This window comes from Pogoniulus pusillus, chromosome 18, assembly GCF_015220805.1.
Source record: "Pogoniulus pusillus isolate bPogPus1 chromosome 18, bPogPus1.pri, whole genome shotgun sequence".
Taxonomy (NCBI): Eukaryota; Metazoa; Chordata; class Aves; order Piciformes; family Lybiidae; genus Pogoniulus; species Pogoniulus pusillus.
In genome coordinates this window covers 2,580,345-2,596,710 of record NC_087281.1, presented here as the reverse complement: position 1 = coordinate 2,596,710, position 16,366 = coordinate 2,580,345, and the positions used below count along the sequence as shown (strand labels likewise).

The 16,366-nt window shown below is 44.4% G+C and overlaps 1 protein-coding gene and 1 long non-coding RNA gene across 3 annotated transcripts in view; one reads left to right on the top strand and one right to left on the bottom strand.

Annotated features, from left to right (window-relative positions):
- PRKN (parkin RBR E3 ubiquitin protein ligase) overlaps positions 1–16,366 on the bottom strand; it is a 667,734-nt gene that overhangs the window by 286,414 nt on the left and 364,954 nt on the right. For both annotated transcript variants that reach the window (XM_064158244.1, XM_064158246.1), the window contains exon 8: positions 15,220–15,356. In XM_064158244.1, the coding sequence (XP_064014314.1) occupies positions 15,220–15,356 (137 nt within the window). The remainder of the gene's footprint in view (positions 1–15,219; positions 15,357–16,366) is intronic.
- Positions 14,434–15,434, top strand: LOC135183343 (uncharacterized). The gene is made up of 2 exons (XR_010305522.1): positions 14,434–14,740; positions 15,072–15,434. It is a non-coding gene; the product is annotated as an uncharacterized LOC135183343 (long non-coding RNA).

The window sequence follows — 16,366 nt, the reverse complement described above, 5'->3', positions numbered from 1 at the left end:
ATGTCTTCCTTCACAAATAAATGATGAGGCAGGTTTAGGCAGTGCACATGATTTTCCCAGGCGACTGGAGCGGCTCCAAGCCATTAAATACATAATTAGGTATTTTTTTCCAAAATGCTTATTATTTACCTGAGATTCTCATCACAGACTGGAGAGTAAATTCTGTCTCCCAGCTAGCAGTTATTATCAACACCGCCTCCATCATTTCCAGCCCTCCTTTAGCAGCGATACAAACAGTGAACGTCACTTGGAGCAACGGATCATGAAAGAGAGACGCTGACTGTGCCAGCCGCTCTATTTAGCTGAGAAGCTGAGCTTCCTTTGTACCTGCCATTGCACTCCTTCACACTGCAAACACACAACAAAGCAAACAAAAGGAGTTTGCAACTCCTTGCAATTTTAGCTTGTGTTTGAGCTGGGCAGAATGCCTGCTGAGGGCTGTGCCTATGCACGTTTATGTGCACACAAGGCTACAGAGGAAGAGACAATAAAAGCCTGCAAACCCCTTAGTAACTGTTTTCCTACATGGTAAGGACAAGGAAGGAAACAGTCTCTGTTAGTCAAAAACAAGTAAGCCCTCAAGCCCCACATTTCACACAGGGTTTTCTTTCCTAAGCAGCTGCCTTGGCCCAAGTTATCAGATAGGAACAGTCTTAATCCTCCCACTGAATCACAGTGGCAGGTATGCAACACATGAAAACACCTTGAGTGCTGTGTCCAGTTCTGGGCTCCACCATTCAACAGAGATGTTGAGGTGCTGGAACGTATCCAGAGAAGGGTGATGAAGCTGGTGAGGGGCCCGGAGCACAGCCCTGTGAGGAGAGGCTGAGGGAGCTGGGGGTGTGCAGCCTGCAGAAGAGAAGGCTCGGGGGGACCTCATTGCTGTCTACAACTACCTGAAGGGAGGCTGTAGCCAGGTGGAGTTGGTCTCTTCTGCCAGGCAAGCAGCAATAGAACAAGGAGACACAGTCTCAAGTTGTGCCAGGGGAGATCTAGGCTGGATGTTAGGAGGAAGTTGTTGGCAGAGAGAGTGATTGGCATTGGAATGGGCTGCCCAGGGAGGTGGTGGAGCTTCTGTGCCTGGAGGTGTTGAAGCAAAGCCTGGATGAGGCACTTAGTGCCATGGTCTGGTTGATTGTTTAGGGCTGGGTGCTAGTTTGGATTGGATGATCTTGGAGGTCTCTTCCAACCTGGTTGATTCTATGAAATATTCTTGCTTATGATTAAGTGGTTGGTGTCTAAGCTGGGCATAAACATATGGGAAAGAAAAAGCTAAAGCACTAAGACTAGCAGCTAGCTCCCCTATGCAGACAAGGGGCAATACCAGTGTCCTTTTCCTACTGGTCACAGGCAATAAAACTGACCCTTATAAGTGACACCTTTACCTCAACTGCAGAGGCACTTTTCCTTATGCTTCCATCTACCTAAAGGCCTCACTGCTTTGTGGTCCTTACAGAAAAGATCAAGAGTGACTGGAATACCAATGAGAAAAAAAGAAAGAGAGCAGTAGGAGACAGCAAGGCATGACAAGGTGAGGGAGAGAAAAAAACATATGAAAGGGGAAATGGAGAGCAAGTGCAAAGTAATATTTAGGGATCAGCAAATAAGGCAACAAAGGCAAGCAGACAAGAAAGGGAATGGCAGTGAAGGACAGAATAGAAAGACCAAAGTTAAAAATAATTGTGGAAATAAAAAATGCAGACTTGAGAAAGGCTTATTCTTGCAGGGGGTGGGGGGAGAGTAGGGGAGAAAAGGAACAAGAAGAGATAAAGAAATAGGAACAACTAAGCAGGAGACTTATTGTACATACCTTCCCCACTGTATTTCCCTTTATGATGTTTCATGGCTCTGATTTTCCACACTTTCAACTAAGTCACAATCTGCTCTCTTACATGAGAAGTCTGATTTGATGCTAGTACAATAGGATTCTGCCCTAAATATGTTGTCCATTTCAGTGAAAGGCTAACATTGAAAGCACTGTTGAGGTCAATGTCTTGTACAGCGTGAGCCACAAAACTGAAGCTGGAGTAGCTGAGGTGTGCACCAAAGGGTGACAACTGCATGCTTTGCCAGGTCACTGCTTTTATAGGAACTGCCTCATTTTTTATGAGGTTTAAAAAGGGACATCTAGGGCAAAGGGGAATAGAGGAGAAAAGAAAACAGGCAGAGAGTCACTAGAAGCACACTGGGATGTGACTACCTGTTTCAAATAGAATTGTTTCCATGACATTCTGACCTCTGTTAAAATAATCACATCACAGGAAGCATCCTTGTGCTTCAGTCTAGGCCAGTTCAAGGCATAGCATTCCACACATTATGTAACCTTATAAATGTTACCATATTACAACTTCCTATTCACTGGTGAAATTTATCCCTGACTACTGGCACTAAAGCACAGTGTGCAAAGATACTGACAGGATATGTGTGAACAATGTTCAAAAATCAACCATAGAATCAAACAGATTGGAAGAGACCTCCAAGATCATCCAGCCCAACCTAGCACCCAGCCCTAGACAATCAACCAGACCATGGCACTAAGTGCCTCAGCCAGGCTTTGCTTCAACACCTCCAGGGACAGTGACTCCACCACCTCCCTGGGCAGCCCATTCCAATGCCAATCACTCTCTCTGCCAACAACTTCCTCCTCACATCCAGCCTAGACCTCCCCCAGCACAACTTCAGACTGTGTCCTCTTCTTTTGTTGCTGGTTGCCTGGCAGAAGAGACCAACCCCACCTGGCTACAGCCTCCCTTCAGGTAGTTGTAGACTGCAATGAGGTCAGCCCTGAGCCTCCTCTTCTGCAGGCTGCACACCCCCAGCTCCCTCAGCCTCTCCTCACAGGGCTGTGCTCCAAGCCCCTCACCAGCTTTGTCACCCTTCTCTGGACACATTCCAGTACCTCAACATCTCTCTTGAATTGAGGAGCCCAGAGCTGGACACAGCACTCAAGGTGTGGCCTGAGCAGTGCTGAGCACAGGGGCAGAATTACCTCTCTTGTCCTACTGGCCACACTGTTCCTGATCTAGACCTTTCTGCTATCACCAATTTCAGCCATCACTACAGTGGACTCTATCTGACCCACATAAAGGATGAAAATGTCCTTTCTAAATCGTGCACCTTACCTCCCTCCCACCCATTTCTTTCTTTTCCCTATAAACAAATTCCAAGGGAGATATAATTTATCAAGATGCAGATTGAACCATGTTACTTTTTCTAACACTCACCTGCACCTACATTGTGCAATCATTTGACACATCTGCTATATGGAGAACAAATGTGATCCAAGAGTTTTAATAGGAAATTGCATCAATAAATTACAACAGATTGGTGATTAGTAGTATTATTTATATGCAATATTTTGGTCCTCCTTACAATGCTGATATCTGCTTCACAGGGATTAATTATTTTCATAATTTTGTCTAAGTAGTAATATAGAAAATGTCAAAAAGAAAATTAGATTTTCACTTTCCAGACACAGAAATTTAATTAAAGCCAACTCCTTGTTGAAATGAAATGTCCTTAGCTGGTTCTGTGATCTGGCAGCAGCTATACATGCCGCCATGTGGGAGACTAAGGCTCAGTAAGTAACTCAAGGAATATTAATCACCAGGCTTCACTAACTAAACACATGCTGAATGTGCCACAGTTGGTCCCAGCAGGTTATTTATGGAGTATATAAGGTAGCAGACAGTAATGACTTTTACAAAGGCTTCTGCTCGCACCTACGCTGAAAGAGAACCACTGCTCAGATTAAAAGGGATCCATTAGGAAACCTCCAACTTTCCAGACAAGAAAGGTCTCATGCTGCTCTGAAAGTCCAAGATAAACACCTCAAGCACATTCCAGATGCAAAAATTAGCATCTTTTACAGCAAGTTGGGAAAGTTCTAGGACAAACACTCAGGTGTGTCTCCAGTCTGTGGAAGAATCCACATATAAAACACTGAACTGCTGTCTCTTACCCTCTCTCTTTATACCTTTTCCCCTTTCATTCCTTGAGTAGCCACCAACACCTCCCCTTAATGCACTGCCTCCTTTCCCTCTCAGGTTCTTCCCTTCAGGAATCTTCTTCCATCTGTATTTCCTATATATCATTCTTTCTGTTATCATCTTGCATACAGTTTTCCCCATGAGCATTATCTGTCTGTGGATTGGAATGGGAATACCAAACGAGGCAACTCAGGACTTCTAAGCACCATCCAGACACAAGTGAATCTAGTCCTGGTTTTAAGAGATGCAGCCAAACAAACACAAAAGTTTCTTGTTCCAAAGTAAATTGTTCCTTCTTAAACAATACATTTTTTTTTCTGGAGAAGATAGACTTTAAGAAGATGAAATTATTTTGACTTCTTACATAAGATGACTTAGATGATGACTTCTTATAGAAGATGACTTAGAAAATAGCTTGAATTAAAAACTTGCTGAAGCAGTTGAGCACAAAGCTGACAACTAACAAGACTCTATTGTTTGATTCATGCAGATGATGATTTTTCTCAGGCAGCACTTTAAAAGTTACTTGTCAACCACGCACCCACATCAAGTGATCATTAGAAGAGAAACCAACTGAGGCAGAAATGCTTTCACTCACAGCAAATACTTTTCACTTCCAAAGACAAAGCCACAGATTTCACTGACTCAGACTGTGCCAAAAATTCACCTCCACTTCAGCTGGACACAGAAATGATGAAGGATGGATGCAACCTCCCCAGACACATTTCTGGCACTGCTTTGATATGTCTATTATACTTTCATACTGGACATCTTATTTTACAGGACACTTAATTACTACATAAAATCATAGAGTCAACCAGGTTGGAAGAGACCTCCAAGATCATCCAGTCCAACCTAGCCCTGGCCAATCAACCAGACCATGGCACTAAGTGCTTCATCCAGGCTTTGCTTCAACATCTCCAGGGATGGCAACTCCACCACCTCCCTGGGCAGCCCATTCCAATGCCAATCACTCTCTCTGCCAACAGCTTCCTCCTAACATCCAGCCTACACAGGAGGCCTCAGCACTCTCTTCAGCTGCCTGAAAGGACTGCTGTTCTCTTGGTGCTGTTGGTGGTGTTCTCTTCTCATAGGTGATTAGTGGTAGAACAAAAGGGAATGGCCTCAAGTGGTAACAGAGTAGGTTTAGATTAGACATTAGGAAAAAAATGCTCACAGAAAGAGTGGTCAGACATTGGAATAGGCTGCCCAGGGAGGTGATTGAGACCTCAACTCTGGATTTGCTTAAAGATTATTTAGATGTAGTGGCTGGGGATATGGTTTAGTGGTGAGCTTTGTAGAGCAGGGTTAATCACTGGACTTGACCTCAAGAGTATTTTCCATCCTGGATTACTCTGTGATTCTGTGTTTTCCCATTTGAATTTAATGATGGTGACTCATACTTTCTTAGGGATCAAATGTTATAATTTCACTGTAGTTCCCAGAGAAGAACCCAGTGCTTGCCTCAAGTATACCAGAGGATTAAGCTCTGACTCTTCTATAGATTTTGAAGTATGGAGATGGCAGTCAGCCCCTATGGAAGTAGAGAAAAGGCTTGAGAGAGCAAACCTCAGCCATTGCTGCTTGAACTTCAGTCAACATTGAAAATGGAAATGAAGGAGCTCTTGTGACTTCTAAACATGTCCTTTGAGCTAGCTTCACGCACTTGTGCTAGTAAAGGAACACAAAAAAACACTTGGTACACTGTTGGTTCATGTTTATTTTATGCCCACAGTGAGAGAAGAATGCAGAAGAGCATAAAAAAATCGTTCAGGAAACCACTGCACATTCAATTAACTCTTGAGAGTAAAAAATTAATTCATCTACATCCTTTTGGTTTCCTTCTCTGCCAAGGTCTGGTTGGAGTAAAACTGTAATTACTTGAATGAGGCCAGGTTAGCTTCACCTGCTAGACCAGAGTAGGAAGCAGACTAAGTGTATTCTCTGATAAGCTTTCTAACAGTATCAAAAAAGAACAGGCAAAGTGGCTGCTCTTCTGTCAACAAAGCTCTCTTCTCCAATTGCTGCACAGAGCTAGGCCATTTGTTCAAGTGCACATACAGCCTGAGAGAGAAAGTCATTACTCATCTTAGCATACTGAGCAAGAGTTCACAGAAAGTTAAAAGAAGGGAATTAGAGGAACATGCTGTTAAAACACCCCTGCGGTGAAAAGGGAGCAAGATGGTCATGAGAAAAGCACTGTACTGAGGCTAACTGCACCTGCATTCCAACACAGACTCAGCCAGTGACCTCCTGTGCATCCTCTACATGATCTGCTGCTTCTCATCCCATTCAAGAGAGGAGTTGAGATACTGCAACGTGTCCAGAGAAGGGTGACAAAGCTGGTGAGGGGCCTGGAGCACAGCCCTGTGAGGAGAGGCTGAGGGAGCTGGGGGTGAGCAGCCTGCAGAAGAGGAGGCTCAGGGCAGAGCTCATTGCTGTCTACAACTACCTGAAGGGAGGCTGTAGCCAGGTGGGGTTGGTCTCTTCTGCCAGGCAACCAGCAACAGAAGTCTCAAGTTGTGCCAGGGGAGGTCTAGGCTGGATGTGAGGAGGAAGTTGTTGGCAGAGAGAGTGATTGGCATTGGAATGGGCTGCCCAGGGAGGTGGTGGAGTCCCTATCCCTGGAGGTGTTGAAGCAAAGCCTGGCTGAGGCACTTAGTGCCATGGTCTGGTTGATTGTCTAGGGCTGGGTGCTAGGTTGGCCTGGATGATCTTGGAGGTCTCTTCCAACCTCCTTGCTTCTATGATTCTGTGTTTTACCTACTCAGATGGTGAACCCAAAGAGACAGACATTGCCTCTTGGTAACATACAACTAAGTCGATGGAGTGTGTTCAAATTACTGTAAAGTGAATAATAAAACAGTGGTAGTAGGTATGAACATGAAGAAGGTAAATAATCTCAAATAAATGCTTGTTCTGCCTATAATACATATAAATGTAGAGCCATAATTAATGAGTGGGCTGAACATCTGAAGGGTGAAATGAACAGTTTTACTCTTCATCAAAATTGGAATGGGCTGCCCAGGGAGGTGGTGGAGTCACTGTCCCTGGAGGAATTCAAGCAAAGCCTGGATGAGGCACTTAGTGCCATGGTCTGGTTGACTGGATAAGAATGGGTGCCAACTTGGACTGGCTGATCTTGGAGGTCTCTTCCAACCTCAGTGATTCTATGATTCTACTTTTTATCAAGAATAGTTTCTCCAAACAGCCCCTACACTGCAGTCCTTGCATTTCCTCTACAGAAGGACTACACAGCTTCCCCTGGGGACAACAAAAAGCAGCAGATTAGTGGGTATGCATCTCCTCTTTAGACTTGGATAGCTGGGTTCAGCCATGGGAAATCAATGATACAGAGAGTCCAGGAAAGATGAAAAGTCAGTTACTGCCAAATGCCCTTCAAAAAGATTCTCATATACCCCTTTAAGAACATGAATAGACAACATGGCTGCATTTCTGTGCTGGGGAAAATGCAGATAATGCTGAAAGAGGAGAAATACAACTAGAGCTGTCACCACAAATGTTCTGAAAGCTGCAATTGCTTGTTTATGAATTCCTCAGAGTGGAAAAAATGTCTTCCAAGGTGTACAACACATGAGATATTAAAATAGCATTTCTTCAGCATCCTACATCTGCTTCTGTACCTTCAGAACATGAAGCTGCAAGAAAGGTTAGAGCTGTCAAGAATTTAACATCCCCTAAATATTAAGCACAAGGAGCATGTTCTTTCCCCAATCTCCAGTAATGCATTGCTATTTACTGCCCTTTCTGATTTCCTAAGTTAATTCAAGTATTCTAAAGCAGGATTATTGGGGAAGAGATATTTATGACAGGACACCTTCAAGCTTCCCACCTGGTGAATTTTATTTCTTATACCAACACATTCACTCTTATATTTTAGGTCTTACTACACTAGGCCTACTTTCTCATGACATTCTTGAGAAGGCTCTGTTCATAGATCACTGACCTTCACTTTAAAGCCCCTTGCACACACATGCCTTCCTAAATTGAGCAGAGATTTTGTCTATAACAGAAAAGATCCAAACACACAGTTTGGAGTGCTCAAATCAAAGAGTTTTTATCATGCCCCTGACTTGCAAACTTTGCTCATGCTACCTATTTATTCTCTTTTCATTTTGAGTATTATGATTTTGAAAGACTCCTTAGGCTGCCAGGGAGTGACAGGACTGGGGGCAATGGAGCAAAGCTGGAGGTGGGGAGTGTCAGACTGCACACGAGAAGGAAGTTGTTCATCATGAGAGTGGTGAGAGGCTGGAATGGTTTACCCAGGGAGGTGGTTGAGGCCCCATGGCTGGAGGTGTTTAAGGCCAGGCTGGATGAGGCTGTGTGCAGCCTGCTCTAGGGTAGGATGTCCCTGGGCATGGCAGGGGGGTTGGAACTGGATGATCCTTGTGGTCCCTTCCAACCCTGACTGATTCTGTAATTCAGAGAGGTGAACCTGCATTGACATTCTCCATACTTTTATTATACAAAAAGTATGTAATGGGGATTAGAAAATACATCTTCATACATATGCCTACGTAATAACTGATTGGAGGCCTTCCTTCAATGCAACAACTGCAGTGTATCAATGATAACTTCTTGATGCAGGTAGTGGAGGAGCCAAGGAGGAGAGGTACACTGCTAGAGCTTGTATTAACTAACAAAGAGGCACTGGTTGAGGACATTAAGTTCAGGAACAGTCTTAGGGACAGTGATCAAGACGTGGTGGAGTTTAATATTCTACAGGGTAAAATCAGACCAACAAGTAGAAATACAACTCTGGATTTCTGCAGAGCTAACTTCGTGCTCATCCTGAATACTGCATTCAGTTTTGGGCTCCCCAGTTGAAGAGGGACAAGGATCTACTGGAGAGGGTCCAGTGGAGAGCTATGAGGATGATGAGGGGACAGGAGGGCTGCCTTATGAGGACAGGCTGAGGGACCTGGGGCTTTTCAGTCTGCAGAAAAGAAGACTTAGATGGGATTTATAAACATCTGAGGACTGGTCAGGAGTGGGGAGACAGGCTCTGGAGCAATGGGTGTAAGTTGCAGCAAAAGAGGTTCCACCTCAACACAAGGGGGAACTTATTTACTGTGAGGGTCCCAGAGCACTGGAACAGGCTCCCCAGAGAGGTTGTGGAGTCTCCTCCCCTGGAGACTTTCAAGACCTGTCTGGATGCATTCCTCTGTGATCTGTGCTAGACTGTGTGGTCCTGCTCTGGCAGGGAAGTTGGACTTGATCTCCTTGGATCCCTTCCTACCCCTACATCCTGTGATCCAGTGTGAACATGGCTCCAAGGTGATTTAATGTACTCTAAAACTTTAGTCCTTTTTACTAGTAGTTCTGTATACAAACTGGTGGTAATTTCACTTATTTATGGACATATCTGTGTGGCAAAATCAGACGACTTCCAGATTCAGCAGTGTTTTACAGTCATTAGGAGAACTGCATCTTTCATCCATATCCCTTTAAAACACATCATGCATATGATCACTCACGAGAAATAAACTGACGCAAAGACATTTCTGCACAGTGCCTTCAGCAGTGTAAAACCCTCCCTTCCCTTGCTGTCACCAAGTTTTCTTCTACCAAGGATCTGTGCTGGTTCATTTTACCCTGGGGATCCAGATCCAAAATGCTGTACTGCTGTTTAAAAGCAGCATGGATTTCATAGGTACAGTACGTGTTCAATAGGGTAACACGTTGTGGATTTGTACACTACTCTTGCTTTGAGGTAATGCTATGAGATCCTTCTCCCTGCCACAGTAACTAAAAAACCACAAATGATCTTTCATGCATATGCAAATCTGTCCCTCTAAGCACCTTATTAATTATTTCAAAGATACTTGGAGGTCACCACTCATAGAAATTTCTGTGCATGAAGCCTCATTAATACAAGACACCATACAGAGAGATGGGATAGATGTCTGTTGCTATTTAACAAGGGCAGAGAGAGCGTAATCTGCAATGCTTACTGTTTCATTTTAATGACCAATGAAAACCAGACAGCTTCTACCTACAAGCCCTTGCACAGAGCTGATAGTGTGGGTTTGAATCACAGAGCTGCTGCCACACTACTCTGAACAGCTAATCCTATCAATGCGCCGGTTACCACGCTCAGAGCTCCGGTCCTCAATGCTGGCTGTTCTCAGGTGGGGTAGTGCTGCCTGATACTAGATTAGCAGCTAAGCACTAAGGAATGAATGTTGTTCTGCCAAAAATCACAGCAATGACACATTTTGTGTTGGAACCAAGTGAAGCTATGGCATTATCAAACTGATATATCATAGCTCATCAGCTGAGATGATAGCTGCCTTCTGAACACATAATCTCCTCGTGATGGTTTGGTTGTTACCCACCCCTCCCCATTCTTATAAAATCACCCAGACTAGACTCAGCCAAGCTGGAATTTAAGGAATGAAGTTTTATATTTACAGCTTAGCACAACATACAAGCAAGTACTTACAATATAGACAGCTATAGACAGGAATATGCAAGTTAAAGGTGATACTGAAACACAACAGCCCTCCTAGAAAACAGAGTCCCCAGGAGGGGATCTCAATCACCCTTCCACCTTCTTTCCACCCCTCTACCTTATCCCAGAGTTTGCCTTATATGCAAGGTGAGCTTGGAGGATTGTCAAGGGGGCCTAGAAAGCAGGATTAGTTACACAGAAGCCAAAGGAGAAAGCACAGACACCAGCTGCAACAGAGACCCACTGTCCTTTCTATGTTTATGTTCTTGTTTTAATCCATCTCGGCAAGCCTATGAGTGCAGCAGACATCACCACTGTTTCCTTTTCACAGCCTATCACTAAAATATTCCAGCTAGCCTCAAACTAGCACACTCCTGCTTAATTAAGCCACATGATGGGGAAAAAAAAAAAAATAAAAGCAAGGATATAACCACACAAACTACCTGCATGCAATGACAAAATGCAGCTTTTAGTATATCTGTGCCAGGAAGCAAGAAATTAAGCCTACTTGAGAACCACTGTTTAACTGGAATCCCTAGATCTTTTCCATCTCAAGTCATCATACACATGTGATAACAACTGACCTCATCTGTCACAGTGACCCTTTGCTGTGGCAGCTGCTGTTTATTTTTATTCTGTTGTGCATGTGGTGCTTTCACCTCTAGATTGATCCAATAAAAGATATAAAAAGCTTGCTATATTGGTACGTCCCCCTGATAAAAATCAGCAACAGGGAGTCAAATGTTAATGGAAACTGCAGGCTATGTTCATTATGCTCTCTCTAGTTTTGAAAAATACTGGAATGAGCAGAATTAACTGATAGTGTAAACAATTTAAATAGGATTAATTACAAATTAATTACAAAACCAAACCCTCCTGCACAGTTCTAGGGCAATGTGTGTACATGTGCCTTGAAGAAATGGTTTAAAGTAAATCCATTCTTAAGGGAAAACTGAAAAGTGAAATAATTTCTTACAAAGTCCCAAATCATAGAATCAGGGTTGGAAAGGACCACAAGGATCAGCTAGTTCCAACCCCCCTGCCATGGCCAGGAACACCCTACCCTAGAGCAGGCTGCCCACAGCCTCAGCCACCCTGGCTTTAAACACCTCCAGGGATGAAGCCTCAAACAGCTCCCTGGGCAACCCAGTCCAGCCTCTCACCACTCTCCTGCTCAACAACTTCCTTCTCGTGTGCAGTCTGACTCTCCCCACCTCCAGCTTTGCTCCATTGTCCCCACTCCTGTCACTCCCTGGCAGCCTAAGGAGTCTTTCAAAATCATAGTATTCAAAATAAAAAGTGGAGAATAAATAGGTAGCATGAGCAAAGGTTGAAAGTCAGGGGCATGAGAAAAACTCTGTGATTCCCTCTAGTTCTGTCACTACCTGAGAGCCTAAAAAGTCCCTCCCCAGCTTTTTTGTAGGCCCCCTTCAGATCCTGGAATGCCACAAGAAGGTCACCTGGGAGCCTCCTCTTCTCCAGACTGCACAGCCCCAACTCTTTCAGTCTGTCCTTATAGCAGAGCTGCTGCAGCCCTCTGATCAACCCAGTGGCCCTTCTCTGGACACACTCCAGCATCTCCACATCCCTCTTGTCCCAGGGGCTCCAGAACTGGATGCAGTACTCCAGGTGGGGTCTCAGCAGAGGAGAGTAGAGGGGGAGAATCACCTCCCTCGACCTGCTGGCCACACTTCTTATGCATCCCAGGATCTGGTTGGCCCTCTGAGCTGCAAGTGCACACTGCTGGCTCATATTGAGCTTCTTGTCCAGCAGCAAAATCAGGACACCATAATTACTACTTCAGCATTAGGCTGTGATGTTTAACACACACATATTAAGACAGGTCGTTTTGATCTGTGTGTGAAAGCTGGTCACCTACCACAAGAGGCATCTCATTACAGTAAATGTGACTTTGTTTTGTATTCCTTTTAGAAGCAGGCTCAAAACAACATCTAACCTTTTAACAAAGCTCAGATCTATTTTTTCCTTTGAGTCATGCTCTGTTAGAGATAACATGCATTAAACCAAAATTGCCACAGAAAGAAAGAAAAGTCTTTTCTTGACATGTCCCATGGCATTTATTCCTGTCAAGGGGAATTCTTTTTTAGGCTTCACTGAGGTAATTAGAGAAAGCTGTGTTGAGCAGCACTTTAACATCCTTGCATGGAAATACAGACTGCAAATTCCAGTTGCAAAAATGAGGATTACAAACTAAAATGATAATCTTGTTCTATCAAGTATAGCATCATCAGAAGGGGGAAACACACAATACTGTGCTGAACATTTCATAAGTTAATTAATCACTGCTGAAAGCTTCCACAAGAAAGGAGAAAGATGAGTTGCCTGCTGCACCACTGGGGTCACAGATTAACCTATGGAGCTAACAGGAGAACTGGGAAAAGAACTAATAAATGAGGGAGGAAAATAAGGAATCACCTCAAGTGCATGATTAACTTGTGTGGGAGGAAAAAAAAGTATTAACTCTTGGAGGAGCAAGAAGGGAGACGGAGTACAGAGTTTGCCAACACAGTACTGGAGCAATGTCAAAGAAAGAGCACTGGGTCTAAAGTTCCTCGTCAGGTTCCTCGTGACAAGTGTTCTTACAGAGTTTTGTGCACTATGAGATCAGAGTGTAAATAGAATAATGGAGCAAACTGCTGGGGGGCGAGGGGAGAAGAGCAATTCCAGTGAAAAATAAGACATTTTGTCAATTCCTTTCCCATTTAATGATTTCAAACTTATTTGTCAGACATTAAGGTAACCAGGCAAACCCACCTGCTGGGCAGCTTCTAATATGCTGAAAAATTATTCCCATAGCACTATGCAGCACTTGTTACCAACATATCTGTGCTTATGCAAATTTCACACAGTATCACAGTATCATCAGGGTTGGAAGAGACCTCACAGATCATCAAGTCCAACCCTTTACCACAGAGCTCAAGGCCAGACCATGGCACCAAGTGCCACGTCCAATCCTGCCTTGAACAGCTCCAGGGACGGCGACTCCACCACCTCCCCGGGCAGCCCATTCCAGTGTCCAATGACTCTCTCAGTGAAGAACTTTCTCCTCACCTCAAGCCTAAATCTCTAACAGGAAAGATACATTCCACATATATTCATGGAATCATCACAGAATCAGTCAGGGTTGGAAGGGACCTGGCTGATTCTATGGTTCTATGACCTTGCAGATAGAGCATAAGCCTTTGTTAAGTTGACTCAGCTTTGTTTCCCACTCAGGTAAAGCAGATAACCTACCGTCTTCTCAGGAAGATCTACATTTCATCCAGAGAGATGACAATAAGTTGCAATGACTTAATCAACAGAGAGGCTTTTTGAAATTCTTACTGCAGTCCTTTTTGTATTAATACTTGAAGACAGTCCAAGAAAATTACCAATTCACTTAATGTCAAAGTGGAAATGCAGAGGTTTTTTATCCTGGGTGTAACTCTATCATCTGCCAGCACTCCATGATTATAAAATACTAATATGAAGCACACATTTGCTTTTAAAGTCAATGCCCTTTGGAATCCAGGTTATTCTCCATTTTATATGTGCAGCAAGAACTACTCCGTGAAATGAAATAATGACTATGAGTAACTTCACAGGTTGTTGTGGAGGGCCTGTAGGCCCAAAAGCAGGCTTAGTTATGCCTGCTCTGCCTGGACGTGTCTCTGCCTGCACCAGGGGTAAATGAGCACAAAGGGGCACAACAGACCGGGGCCATAACGTCAGTTGCCCAGGACACCTGATTGTGGAACCCCCACATGCCCAGCTCCTGTCTCCCTGGTGTAAGCCCAGGTGATCCCCATATTTGGGATAGTCCAGGCAAGTACCTTTTGCCCAGTAGGGTAAGGTTTGGCTGACTGCCAACCTGATTGGTCATCCCAGTGGCCAATGAGACCATTAACTCTCAGCCCACAGTTAATAAATAGGGATGCACAGGCTCACCTGCAGCCTGCCCCACATTGCTTGCGGCTCTGCCACATGCTTGCCTGCCTGCCTGTGTACTTCCTTGCAGCTGTATGCCTGCCTTTAGTCAGCATTGGACCCATGCTCAGACTGCACAGAGTCCTGCTTCTGCACCTGGAGATCCTGCCTGAACACCCCTGGAGAGAGCAGCCAGCAGGAGCTAGCAGCAAGGTCAGAGACTGCCATTTCCCCTTATGCCAGAGGATTCCAGCCTCAAAGTCCACAGGCACGGACGCTGAAGAATTGGACACTTGCAATAGGCTGTGACGTAGCTCTGGAGGGTGATTATTGATCAATCTGAATTGTGAGTAAACACTTGAAACACCTCTGTAATTTCTATTGCCTCTGCCATAAAGCAGAGAGCAGCTTTCAGCTCAGCTTTGCTGGGCAAATAGTATAAGACCCCAGGTGGCATTAAGCCACTCTCTCTCTATTAATAGTTTGAATGTTTGCTAGTTATTAATAAGTTTTTGTAGATAGATATTCCCATAATGGCTTCATAACCATGTAAAGAACAATTTAACATTAAAGTTCAGTGGTTGGGGGTGGCAAAGGTTGAAAACATTGGAAGTTAATAAATGTATATATTTTTATAAATATCCTCTCACAGTAATTTCTCCCCTCCACCTAATCAGCATAGGTCGCAGAATACCCCATCCACGACACAGGTATACTCAAACCTAACAGGTGATTAAAACCAAGAAAACCCATCTTGCTCTGAAATCAAAATCACATCACTTAAAGAAAGAAAGGAGGAAAGAAGAAGAATGATCTACACCATACCTACGCAAGGGAGGGAGTAGCCGAAGTCTGGGTCGTGGATGAAGCGACGATCATTCAGCATAGTCACACAGTACAAATGGAAACAGTCCAGGCAAATGACATGGCGATGCACGCACTGGAACACAAGCACAGGACTCCTGTTGAAAATGAAACAGTGAAAAGTGATGAACAAGAACTGGACCAAACTCCTCAAAAATAAAAAGCTTTCTTTCACACTTTTAAGTGTACATTCCTTTCTTTCATGAGTAGTAATACAAGGGGCCATTGGAACTCTGCACAGAGGACATTCCTTTCATAGCATCAACCAGGTTGGCTAGTGCAGAGGAAGGCAACGAAGCTGGTGAATGGCCTGGAGAATAAATCTCATGAGAAGCAACTGAAGGAGCTACAGCTGTTTAGTTTGAAAAAGAGGAGGCTGAGAGAATCATAGAATCAACCAGGTTGGAAGAGACCTCCAAGATCATGCAGTCCAACCTAGCACCCAGCCCTAGCCAATCAACCAGACCATGGCACTAAGTGCCTCATCCAGGCTTCACAGAATCAACCAGGTTGGAAGAGACCTCCAAAATCATCCAGTGCAACCTAGCACCCAGCCCTAGCCAATCAACCAGACCATGGCACTAAGTGCCTCATCCAGGCTTCATAGAATCAACCAGGTTGGAAGAGACCTCCAAGATCATCCAGTCCAACCTAGCACCCAGCCCTAGCCAATCAACCAGACCATGGCACTAAGTGCCTCATCCAGGCTTCATAGAATCAACCAGGTTGGAAGAGACCTCCAAGATCATCCAGTCCCACCTAGCACCCAGCCCTAGCCAATCAAGCAGACCATGGCACTAAGTGCCTCATCCAGGCTTCACAGAATCAACCAGTTTGGAAGAGACCTCCAAGATCATCCAGTCCAACCTAGCACCCAGTCCTGTCCAATCAACCAGACCATGGCACAAAGTACCTCATCCAGGCTTCATAGAATCAATCAGGTTGGAAGAGACCTCCAAGATCATCCAGTCCCACCTAGCACCCAGCCCTAGCCAATCAACCAGACCATGGCACTAAGTGCCTCATCCAGGCTTCACAAACATAAGCAAAATAATTCATCTTCTGGACAAAGTTATCGGATTCACCTTAGGGACAGTTGCTGTTTAAA